Source organism: Heliconius melpomene, chromosome 14, assembly GCF_056956725.1.
Source record: "Heliconius melpomene rosina isolate 202511_hmr_F chromosome 14, ASM5695672v1, whole genome shotgun sequence".
NCBI lineage: Eukaryota > Metazoa > Arthropoda > Insecta > Lepidoptera > Nymphalidae > Heliconius > Heliconius melpomene.
In genome coordinates this window covers 6,576,684-6,589,186 of record NC_140402.1, presented here as the reverse complement: position 1 = coordinate 6,589,186, position 12,503 = coordinate 6,576,684, and the positions used below count along the sequence as shown (strand labels likewise).

General features: G+C 32.2%; 2 protein-coding genes across 3 annotated transcripts; one reads left to right on the top strand and one right to left on the bottom strand.

Annotated features, from left to right (window-relative positions):
* Window positions 1–1,646: 1,646 nt before the first annotated feature.
* Window positions 1,647–9,797, top strand: LOC146532162 (UDP-glucose 4-epimerase-like). Its single transcript, XM_085197540.1, has 8 exons — window positions 1,647–1,805; window positions 5,189–5,452; window positions 5,704–5,817; window positions 6,937–7,113; window positions 7,908–8,088; window positions 8,485–8,573; window positions 9,131–9,323; window positions 9,649–9,797. The coding sequence occupies exons 2-8, from the start codon at window positions 5,213–5,215 to the stop codon at window positions 9,741–9,743; spliced, it is 1,089 nt and encodes a 362-aa protein (XP_085053666.1). The 5' UTR covers window positions 1,647–1,805; window positions 5,189–5,212; the 3' UTR covers window positions 9,744–9,797.
* Window positions 9,798–10,124: 327 nt separating this feature from the next.
* Mettl4 (Methyltransferase like 4) lies at window positions 10,125–12,159 on the bottom strand. Of its 2 annotated transcripts, none has more exons than XM_085197543.1 (5): window positions 11,798–12,159; window positions 11,442–11,674; window positions 11,233–11,361; window positions 10,845–11,095; window positions 10,125–10,338 (listed from the first exon to the last, which is right to left on the bottom strand). In XM_085197543.1, the coding sequence occupies exons 1-5, from the start codon at window positions 11,990–11,992 to the stop codon at window positions 10,202–10,204; spliced, it is 945 nt and encodes a 314-aa protein (XP_085053669.1). In that variant the 5' UTR covers window positions 11,993–12,159; the 3' UTR covers window positions 10,125–10,201. The 2 variants fall into 2 exon arrangements, with proteins under 2 accessions (XP_085053669.1, XP_085053667.1); XM_085197541.1 differs by having other exon boundaries at window positions 10,758–11,095; window positions 11,798–12,146.
* Between the last annotated feature and the right edge of the window lie 344 nt (window positions 12,160–12,503).

The following is a 12,503-nucleotide window of genomic DNA, read 5'->3' as shown; positions in this document are numbered from 1 at the left end:
TCCCATATATAGCAGGGAAGGCAGAGGAACCTAGTGTTAACTTAACTGTTCCCCAGTGTTGTTTCTGCCGAATTTTCAAGGTATTAGGTGTTGAGTGGTGGAACTCAACGACGCACTTTGCTTTGTTGCCAGAGGGAAGAAATGAGAATATTCATTTCCCCGAGTAGAAATTGAACCCAGAACCCTCGCGTTTGTGCCACGTACTGCGCCATTACGGAGCCTATATTATAATTAAAGGAGAAAAAGTAATAAATTTCTTAAGGAATCTCAAATAAAAAGGAAAAATTTGCAGTTTCTATGGAGATAATAAAAGTGCTTTTAAAGAACACTGACCTATCTGTCGTAACAAGTAATACCAGTGTAGGGCGCGATGTGCGTTTTATAATGAACCTGCATCCTATAAACGTAATCATAATCATAAGTATTTTATTATTTAAAATTATAGTTATAAAACTTTATTTAAGTTTAAATTAACTTATTCGTTATGTTTTATTTATATTAAAAAAGAAATACTAAAACTAAACAAAACTAAGGGCACAAGTATGAAGACAAGTATGGCTTCGATTCGCACTCGAGGGAATAAATTATTATTCTTTAATATTTTCATTTCTTCGCTCTGGCACCAAGGCAAAAGCCCGGTGTCGAGTTCCGCTTCCCAACACGAAATGTCTCCAGAATCCCGCCGAAAATGTGTAACGGAGTGTCTTACCGCTAGGCTCCCAGGTCCCTCTGGGCGGGGTACACCTTCAAGCTAAAAAAAACTACATTTAAAGATATTATGCGCATTATAGGTTAAACTAATAGAAATCCAAAACAAATAATAATTTAGTAATTATTATAATAAAAATATAATAATAACATAATAAATTCCATAATTCTTTCTCAGGGTAAGATATTTTACACTTCAAGTTCAGTCTTAGAACACAGCCGGTACCAATGGGGACGTATTACGATCTTACGGTATTCTGGCGAGTCGCTGCGGTTAGCGACTTAGCGCCGAGGTCACTGTCAGACGGAGCCTGTGGCGTGTTGTCACACCGATGTGGAAATAAAATTTACATTTATTATTATTGTTTAAGCTTCACGCTGTATCCCGCACATAGCAGGTTAGGCAGAGGGAACCTAGTGTTAAGGCAATTAGTTTCCCATTTTCCGATTCAGGAAGCATTGACCGACCGACACCAGAGCAGAAAATGAAAATATTAAATATTTCATTTCGTCGTGTAGGGATCGAACCCACAATCTGTAGCGTTTACAGTCACACTGATGGAATTCTGTGCCACGAATGGCGTCAATTTAAAATTCAAAAATTCAAAATATTCCACCGGAGGAACGCTGTATCCCACACACATCAGTGTATTCAAAGGGAACCTAGTGTTAAAACACTCCGTGCCCCACTTTCTGCCGAATTCTGGAAGCATTGCGTGTTGAGTGGCAGAACTCAACGCCGCGCTTCGCCTCGACACCAGAGCGAAGAAATGGAAATATAAACCTAAATAAATATTTCACTTAATTGATAAAATAAATACAAATCGATATTTTTTTTAATTTAAATTACTTTTGCTGTTATTATTTTATATCTCAAGTGTGAACGTAGGTTTCTATCGGTGTGACACATTCGATTCATCAGATTGCAATACATTATGAGACGATGCGAACGGAAGAGCGACAGTCGACACAAGTCGGATGCGCGGGCGCACGGACCTAGCGTGCGATCTCCGTTTTCTACTATAAAATTAAATATATATATAAAAGATCCTTATGTCGTTGTTCCGTTGTTAATGGAAATCGAATTCGGAATATCGGTAAGTGCTATTTGACTAACGGTTATATACGTGAAAGTGAAATATATGCGGGAGAAACGGTTGTTTGATGATGAGATATTAGTAGATGTGGTTGTGCCTGCGTGAATCTTTTACAATTTCTCCATGAAGATAATGAAAGAATGTTCTCCATGAAAAAATAATATGTTCTTATTTATTTTTAGAAATGCTTACTTTAAAATTTACTGTAAATATTATAACGTGTTACTATAGGTAATTTGTTTGTATTGTAAAGGTCATTTCTTAATTTAAATTGATTTTTTATATATATAATATAATTTCTGTTGCAAAAGAGGTAAAACTATCTTTATTTATTTATATCTTAAAATATATTACTTGTACGATTGTGTTTAAACGTGTCGAACGTCCCTAAGAGGTTTTTACTCTTTTACAATACAAGTTATGAATGAATTAACATGAGGTTAATGCACTTAACCCTTTTGCTCATATAAAGAATATATTGCAAAAAAAAATCATATCGATTGAACGTTATCTATAAGAAAATATTTTTTTCTTTTTATTTATCTTTTTTTCGTATTGTTTGTTTAGTAATTCATACGTATTTAAGTATAATAAGTATATATAAATATGTGTATTTAAATATTAACAGTCCCGTTGTATACAGAATTCTTTCAATCAATTAACGATTACATTTATCATAATCAAAGTGCAAAACATATACTTATTTATATCAACCAAAATCTTGTTTTTAATGATATTTCTTTTACGATAATTATATTTTTATATACTTATATGTGATATTTATCTGAATAATGTAAAAATGATACAATCTCAATTACATACTCGATATTAGGAAAACATCAAATAAAATATCCGCTAATATATTTTGTAACGGTAGATATCATATTAATTTCTTTTTTCATTCACACACTCATTTTTCTATAAGATTAGTCACTCTTTTTTCCACTTTCCACTCATATAGAGACTTTACGTGTATTTTGGTACTGGCTGATATACTATTTTAATGAACATATTTACGCGGCGTTGGGTTCCGCCATTCAATACGCAATTTCTCCAGAATTCAGTGGAAAGTGAGGAACGGAAGTGTCTTAATGGGAACGAAGTGTCTTAACACTAGGTTTCTATTGCCTACCATGCTGTATGCGAGATACAGCGTGAATCTAAAAAAGTAACATATTTTAATTTACACGGCGTAAAAATATCAAGACTAGCATAAAAACCATCACATACATAAACACTCTTTTCTTTTTAAAATTACATGTTAAGGGCCTGAGCAAAGTCGTCTTCGAAACACTAAAAAAATATATAAACCCGCCATTGATTCTATTTAAGTGCTTCTGAGAAAAGCTAAAAGTTTTAACCGGACGTTTTTTTTTTTATAATGGCTACATGTGAATTTAATTAGTGGTAATGATAAATGATGATATCATTGCAACGTTATGGCAATGATATTCTTTCATTAAATTTAATGACAGTTTTAGTAAGAGGAAAAATATATCAAAAAAACTTGTTAATATCAATATTATGTATGAAAATATATGCCAACTAGACATGAGATACCGTAAAAAAGGATGCCAACTTAAGTTACATCAGTATTTATCTAACGTTTTTTCAATCTACTTAAAGATTCATGACATTTCTGCAATAAAATAAAACATTCATTTTAAAAAATATAATAACAAACTTTAGTACAGTATTCTATACTAAAGTAAAACTACCGACTGTACCTACTAGAATACGAAGCCTAGTTTGTATTGCTGTTTCGTAAGGATTCCTTGGTGGATTCTTGTACGTAGGTTCTTGTAGGACTTATGTTATTCTCTAGTTAATTTTCTCTAATCATCTAAATTTTTCATCGATTTTAATGCTCTTACTTTGCAATCCTTAAGCGCAACGTGTCGCTGGCTTCCACACAAATACGGTAGATTTAGACTCTGGAAAAATATTATAAGTCAGTTGTTTTTTTTTTACTTTACATTTTGTGGCATATTTCACCAATTTTGAGACATAACTTGCAAAGTGATTTCTTTACGATGATTATTAATTACAATTTTTTATATGAAGATTATTTCATTATTAGGCTCTACAACTTAATGATCAAATAAACATTATTAACAAAGATCGGAGGATAAAGTCATTAGATATATTTATATCCAGTATGTTTCTGTAATTGGACACTTAAATGTTAATAGCCTTTCTATGATTAAAATTAATAAATTAGTTATTATAACTGTAGAGTTATGTTTTAGATTGTAATTATAAGCAATGCTCAATGCTTTAAAAGCTTACATCATTTTCCTATTAAATTTGATTGTAATTTTCTAAAGCCAATGCTCTGCGGGTCACGCTTCTTGAAGGATTATTCAATTTAGGCTCAAGATCTACTCGTCTTAAGTGCGAGTCGGATTCACTCACCGTCTTTAAAATAAATATATTCAAATATATTGTTCATAAATATATTTAGTTATCTGCCTAGTTTATACAAAATGCGGCTTCGGGTGTTTTCAGCTAGCTCTTTGGACGCAAAGTAGAGAACGAAATTACTAGCGCTAAATTTTAATGCTTTGAAGTTATTAAAAATCAAAAGATCTATTTGTTTTGAAACATTACACTTTAAATTCTTAGACTTGTTGAGAAAATTGAAAAAAAAAACAATTTACAGGGTTTAATAACCACCTCGTACCTTACTATATACCTACTTACTTGTATGATTTAGCAACTCTTAAAGTTTTCCTCTAACAAACAAGCCTGTACCTACTTCTTATAAAGGAAGTGCGCAATACAGGTATCGTCATAGTTTCCTTTTCATATTTCCATTGAATATTCCATAAAAACGTGACTTAGAAGACGTAGTCAGGGCTACGACGCTACCAGTCAAAACTAATGGCACATTGTTTAATGAACAACAAATTAAAATAATAATAGCTGGCACAAGGATTGAAGATGTTTGTTAATGGAATAAATAAACTAGACTATTACGTAAATATTAGCATATAATACATTGCAGTAGGTACAATTGAAAAGTGACCTACAATAAAACAATATGAGAAATGTCTCATATTTCCTTTTTCTTTGTTCTCTTTTGTTCCGCGCACAGGCGGGTAGGCAGATGGAACCTAGTGTTAAGACACTCCGTTTCCCACATTCCGCCGAATTCTAGAGGTATTGTGTATTGAGTGCGGAACTCAATGGCGCTCTTTGCCTCGACACCAGATCGAAGAAAAGAAAAATATAAATGTAAATAAATATTTTAATTCCTCGAGTGGGCATCGAACCCACGACCGTGGCGTTACAGTCACATCGTCATCACGTCGTCTTGCAGAAGAGATATTAAACATAAGTAGATAAACCTAATAAATTGAGCGTTGACTTTCTGTCCACAGCATATTTAGATTAAACATAGAAAAATGCCACGAACCAAGTCTATATTAGTAACTGGCGGTGCTGGTTACATTGGCAGCCACTGTGTGGTCGATCTCCTGGAAGCAGGCTACGAAGTCGTCGCCATAGATAACTTCGCGAACGCTGTGGGAGACGAGGAAGGGTCCCCAGCTCTACAGCGTGCTGAACAAATCACCGGAAAGAAAGTTACTTTTTACAAAGCCGACTTATTGGACAAACCGCAAATTAACGATATTTTTGATAAGGTAAGTAATTATTAATGTTTTATTATAATACTTTTTTATCTTAATGATCTTGTAACGGTCGGTATAGGTAAGAGTCGGTAAGGGGAATAAAATTTAGTATAGAATAAAAAATACACTATGTTTTTAATTTCAAATTATGATATATTTTTTATAAAAACTAGCTGAATAAAAAGATATTATGCTATTTAACATCTGATACAATATAAAACATTTATATAATTAACATTTTTATATCGTTAATTGCATTCCAGCATGATGTGGACTGTGTCATCCATTTTGCGGCCTTGAAGGCGGTCGGCGAGTCTATGCAGCAACCCCTTCTATACTACCAGAACAATCTACTTGGCATGCTTAATTTATTAGAGGTTCGAGAGATATAATTCGTTTTTGTTTAGCTTCACTCTGTAACCTGAAACATAGCAAGGTAGGCAGGGGGAACCTGGGAACCTAATGTCAAGACATTCCGTTCCCATTAAGATACTATTCGTTCCCCATTTACGTCTGAATTCTGGAGGCATTGCATTCTGAGTGGCGTAATTCAACGCTGCGCTTTCCTTATTTACCAAATGAAATAAATATATAACTAAATAAATTATTTATTTGGTGGTCTGTCCTGTCTATTAAGTAGGAATCGAACCTACAACCTGCAGACATAATTAAATGACTGCTATGTGTGGAATGTACGTGCGTGAACCAAAAAAAATATAATAAATATTACTGATATCTTCCTCCAAGTTTGAGGTTAGTAGATATTAATTTCTTAAAAGCCTTGGCCGCGAGCTTCCTTCCTCAATTGTATTTGACTTCAATGCATTTAACACCTGAACTGATAAAACTGTAAATATTAACTTTTGCCCACATGTTCAAATATAACGCAATTATAAATTCCGCTTAATCAATATTTGTATAATTTATTAGTTATCTGATATTTATTTGATTGATTTCTTCATAGAATTGTAATATATATATCTTATCAATATTCTTTATTGTCCTTTCCTTAAAATGATTATGAAGGTAAATGGTATGAAGGCAGCGAAGTAAAGGCGATGGTTGTGGGTACGATATTCAAGTTTCGTATATTGTTTAAAATACATTTTGAACTAATTTTCTACTTCGTCATCGGTCGGTCTCCAAAGAAACTGACTTTTTCCTTCATGATGAACCAAAACTATGAATTTGCACAAAGATGTAACTGTAAATCGACGGTTAAGGGTTGGATCCCCACTAGGAGGAATTAATTATTATTTTTATTACTATATTAATTTCTTCGTTCTGGCACCAAGATAAAAGTCCGGCGTTGATTTTCGCCATTCAACAGACAATACCTTCAGACTTTTGCGGAAAATTAAGAACGGAGTGTCTTAACACTAGGTTCCCTCTGCCTACCTTGTTTTATGCAAGATACAGTGTGAAATCTATACTTATAAATCTATATTAAAAATAAAATAAGTGGAAAATATATATTTCTTATTCTCATTTTACAGATAATGCGATCGCACAACTGTTATCAAATGGTATTCTCGTCGTCTTGCACCGTTTACGGAGAGCCGGAGCACTTACCCATAACGGAGACCCATCCGACCGGCAGCATCACAAACGTATACGGGAGGACGAAGTACTTTATTGAGGAAATGTTGAAGGATTTGAGCGCTGCTGATGAGGTAAGTTATTAAAAGTTACCATCTTATTGAATTGGTTAACTATAGCTATCAATGTATAGATATCTATTGTCTTTAAAATTATAAAGTTATTACATATTAGATCACGAAAGTAATAAATAAATATTAAGTACAAGCGGACGAAGCCGCGACCATATCCCTAGCTATAAATACAAGCATACAAGGATGAGCCAAGCAAAATGACCTGGCATAACACGTAGCACCTGCTCTATCACTCCCAGATGCCTACAATCTAATTAATAGCTAAATCAGTTGCCACGTGTCGCTCTTGTGATATACTCGCAATAGGCTATACTTACTAAGATACTGACTTCTAGAGATAGAGAGTAGCGTCCAAACCGGTCTTATTGACCTACTTCGCCCGTCTTACACCCACATTCATCAGAAATTAATTTAGATGAAGTTCAAGGACTTGCTTTTGCCATTTCGCGTCAATTATTCATTTTCAATGGAATCAGGAAGCTTTGATTTTTAAACTATGTAGTTTTTATTTTTATTAACATTTAAGAACCTGAACAAAATGTGTTCTTTGAGAAAATGAAGCCTAGGAATAATTACGAATTAGGTGACCAAGTCACAGTTAAGGCCGGCGTGGCCTCACGACTGGTTGTGGTCTCTTTCCCTACTCGAGGAAATGAAATAATTATTTAAATTTACATTTTCATTTCTTCGCTCTGGTATCGCGGCAAAGCGTGCGGGATTCAACCTGAAGCTGATTTTTTTTATTTAATTTAAGTCACATTTGTTTTTTCTGAATATTGCATTAAAATTTACAGAAATGGAATATAATATCCCTTCGGTACTTCAATCCCGTCGGCGCCCACCCCTCAGGCCTAATCGGAGAGGATCCTACTAAAGAGTTTACAAATCTCATGCCATTCATGGCTCAAGTGGCCCTCGGAAAGAAACCTGTGCTTACGATATTCGGAGATGACTACAATACACCTGATGGCACTGGTTAGTGGGAAAAATAAAATTTAAGAATATTTTAAACATAAAATAGAGATATTTAAAAAAATAAATAATTATTTTTCAATGTGTAGCTTCAAATATTAGGAGAGTTGGGTTTGCAAATTTGTACTCACATATTATTAGTTTACGTCATAAATAAAATTAATTTCAAAAAAAATAAGAGCTGCAAAAATTTTGACTAAAACATAGATATATGAGCAAATCGAAGATGTTTGTTCACGAATTGGTCACGATTTTAATATTACGTCATGTTCATGGAGTCATCACCTCCATTTCATGCAGTCATCGTCACTTCCTATTATCTAAGCCTTTTAAAAGATTTCTAACTAACTTACATCCCAAAAATCCAAATATTTTTTATAAATTTATATTTTCTTTTAGGTATCAGAGATTATATTCACGTCATGGATTTGGCTAGTGGTCACGTGGCTGCGTTGAATTTGCTAAATGAAAACCATGGTCGACTCAAGGTTTGTATAGAACTCACAATTAACCATAAAATAAACAAACTATTTAAACCTTCTCATTGACACCATTTAATTATAGAGCCAATGTAAAATCTGTTAAATTATCACTATTATGTACCTACTTATGTCACAGATAGCCAATTCGATTCTGAGATAGCTTAAACATAATTCATAAGAATATCTTTTTATGCCAGTTTAATATAAAGACAGTAACTAGCTATTAACTTAAGTGCAAATATTTTCATTTAACATAAATATTACATTACAATGTATAGAGAAAATAAAATATGTACTCGTATGTAGAGAAAAAAGAATAAAAATTGACCAAATATCTATCTCATAAATACACAGGTACATGTTAAAATTATTTAACATGTAAGGTAGGTGCGGATAATAAGGCAGGGAACCACAACCTACAATAGTGACTTTCGAGTGACTCAAAGCATTTTAAATTGTATTTTGGTTGCTTATACCTTATTACCGAAACCTACCTTACTATATGACGTGAGAGTTTTCATGTTATTTTATTACTATTAAAAATGGAACGATATAAATTTCAGGTGTACAATTTGGGTACAGGCAAAGGGGTATCAGTGAAAGAATTAGTGGAGGTCTTCGAAAAAGTTACAAATACGAAGATTCCCGTAAAGTATGTGGCGAGAAGATTAGGAGATATAACTGCTATGTGGGCAGACGCTACTCTCGCGAGGGAAGAGCTGGGATGGACCACTAAACGATCTGTTGAAGAAATGTGTACGTCATCTATTATTATCTATTTACTTTTAATTCACGCTAGGCCGAGGGAACCTGGGAACCTAGTGTTAAGACAACTCGTTCCCATTAAGACACTTCCATTACCCAAATTCCAATTTAACAGACATTGCGTATTGAGTGTCGAAAATCAATGCCGCTCTCTTCTTCCAAGAGCGAAGAAATAAAATATAGCGAAAAATATATAGAAGCGAACCCACAGCCGTCGCGGTTACAGTCAAATGCTGTTCCACTGCGCTACAACGACCTCAACTTTATAAATACGTATAATTTTCTTCATTACTCATGATAATATTCTTCTTTTCAGGCACAGATTTTTGGAGATGGCAAACAATGAATCCTGATGGATATCCCAAAAAGAAAAACAAAACTACTGTCATTGTTATCAATGGCAAATCGTAATTATTCCTATTTTACTCATAGATATCATATATTTAATAAATAAGTATTATATTATATACTCTTTTATTGTTATCTTATAATTTAAATCTACCCTAGAATCAGTTCTATATTAAGGACAGTTGTGGCATAGCAGGGGCAAAACGACTGTAATGTAAACGGGACAGGTTGTGGGTTTGATTCCCACTGAAATATTTAATATTTTCATTTTCTCGCTATAGTGGCGAAGCAAAGTGTGGCATTGAGTTCTGTCACTCAACAAGAACACCACCAGAATTGAGCGGAAAGTAGGGAACGGAATTTTTTAACACTAGGTTCCCTCTTCCTACCCTGCTAAGTGCTGGATACAGCATTAAAAAAAAACAATTGTTATTTAGACTTATCAGCTACTCAACAAGATATTTGATTTCTAATAGAAAGACTTAATAAAATAAATTATGTATTACAAAAGTAATTCTTTATCAAGTTTCTTCATACAGTGATATATGCTGCCATTTTAAAGGTTCATAACCAATACTTGTTGTGTTGGGAAGTAGATATCTCGCGAACAGCTCTAGTATATTTGGTGTCTCTTCTTTAATATATGGTAATAGTAAATCTGTAAATTAAAATAAACATCACTTGAGGAACTCTCTCTATTAAAACTAAATTTAAAAATTATTCTATAAATTAAATATGTATATCATGATCCATTTGAATTTAGATTTGATAGCACAACCTTCAATGTATGGTTTGAAATAAATTGATGAAAGTTCTAGATGGGCTGAAATTACTTAGCAAACTATAGAGATTTTGCTATTATAACTTTTCAGATATTGGTATCCTATGGAACTGAATGTACTATTTAAAGGTTTATAATATAAGTACTTTGTTATTATTCTATTCTTCTGGCATGAACATCAGGTTTGAGCTATGAAAATATAGGTATTGGTCACATACCTGCACATGTGAGCTTTGCTAACAAATCAAATCAAACAAGCCAGTCAAAAACATTTTTTTTAATATTACTTCACTTACCTAACAAAGGAGGCTTATGTGAATGCAAAGCACTAGGCACACTAGCAATTAAAACATCTTCAGGTAAACTTATATCACCAACTTTACCTAAAATTATTCTTTCATAGGGTTGTTTCTCAGAACCAGTTCCAAATTCATAAATTGGTTCTAAATCAACTGTTACTTTCAACCAATACCATGTAGTAATATATTCTACGCCCCAAGCTGGGAATATTATATTTTTTACTGCTAAAATATTACTTGGGGCATTTGTGCACCACACAGCTACTATACAGTTATCTGAAAGCAATTCCTTTAACGGTATAGATGCTATATCTTCATTGTACATCATGGAATACCTAGAAATAACATATAATGAAAATTAAAATATAAAGCTATGTTGTATATTTAAGAATTCTTTTTTTAACATTGTATCAGGCAATTAGCCAGGGGCCAGTTGTGGGTAAGGACACAAATGAATGACTATGATAGTTACCCCAATTTTTCATTAGCATTTTTTAGCCTTCTTATATATTTGTTCCACCATGGAGGGTCAGCTACCACTATGTTATATTTATTTCCAATCAATTTATTGCATTTTTCCTTCACACAGCCACAAAGGAAACTGCAAAATTACTAAATATAATGTATTGTTTATTATAAAGAATTATTTTTAGAATTGATTTTGTGTGTTTTAATACATACTTTGACTTTTTTGGGATTAAAAAGTATTCATTTTTCACGTTACATTTCAATGGAATATCTGACTTGTTCCCGCCACTTAGTCCTTTGTGATCAAATATAGTAGTTTCAAAATATTTCTTTGATAACTCTCTGACATCTGATGTTTCAAGTAAATTATAAGATTTTAATTTATTTATTATTTCCAGAGGAAGTTTTTTAATAATTTCATAGTACATTTCTTTAACTTTTATAACCTAAAAAAGAAACTTCTGTTAACTTCTTCCTAGTTATATTGATAATTATATGAAAATAGGTGTTGTGAAAGCACATTAGATATCATATAAATATTATTTTATTGCATTAAATTTTTTACTTACCTCTGCTAAAATTTGATAACTGTTACGCCTTCTCTTTTTTGAATTACAAAGTTTGTCAGTGTTCTTACTGATAGAAAATATTTTTCCTGTAATCGTAAAGCGCTCTTTTGTTTGATTAACATTTTGATATAAATTTGTAACAAATTCTTTATGATCTATGAAGAACAGATTATTTTCTTTATATAAAACACTCATTGATTTAATAATACTTATAAATTGAAATATAATATCCGCTATTCCTAAGTTGTTGATATATTTACAAACAAAAAGTTTTATCAATCAATATTGACTTGATACTTTATAGTTGACATTACAGACTTGCAATCCTAAAGCCATTGTCCACACTTGAGAGTTGATTATAGAATGTCTTTTTTGGTTTTCTTGCGAATAAAATATTAAAATAATTTATTTGTTTTACAATTTCAAACTAAAAAAAGACACTGATGGAAAAAAATAAAGTTGATTGAATATTATTAAATAATTTTTTGTAACATTGCTCTACAAAATATAATTAAAAATAGACAAGATAATGACATCTTCATTATTTCCTTATTAGAAATTGTGATTCTATTTTTATTTTAATTTCTAACCCATCAGAAAGTAGAAATATATAAAATTATTTGTATGATGACATTTCCTTAGATCTGTATTACCGCGTATTTATTTATCAAATTTAATCTTTATGTCAAATGTCAATGAATTATTT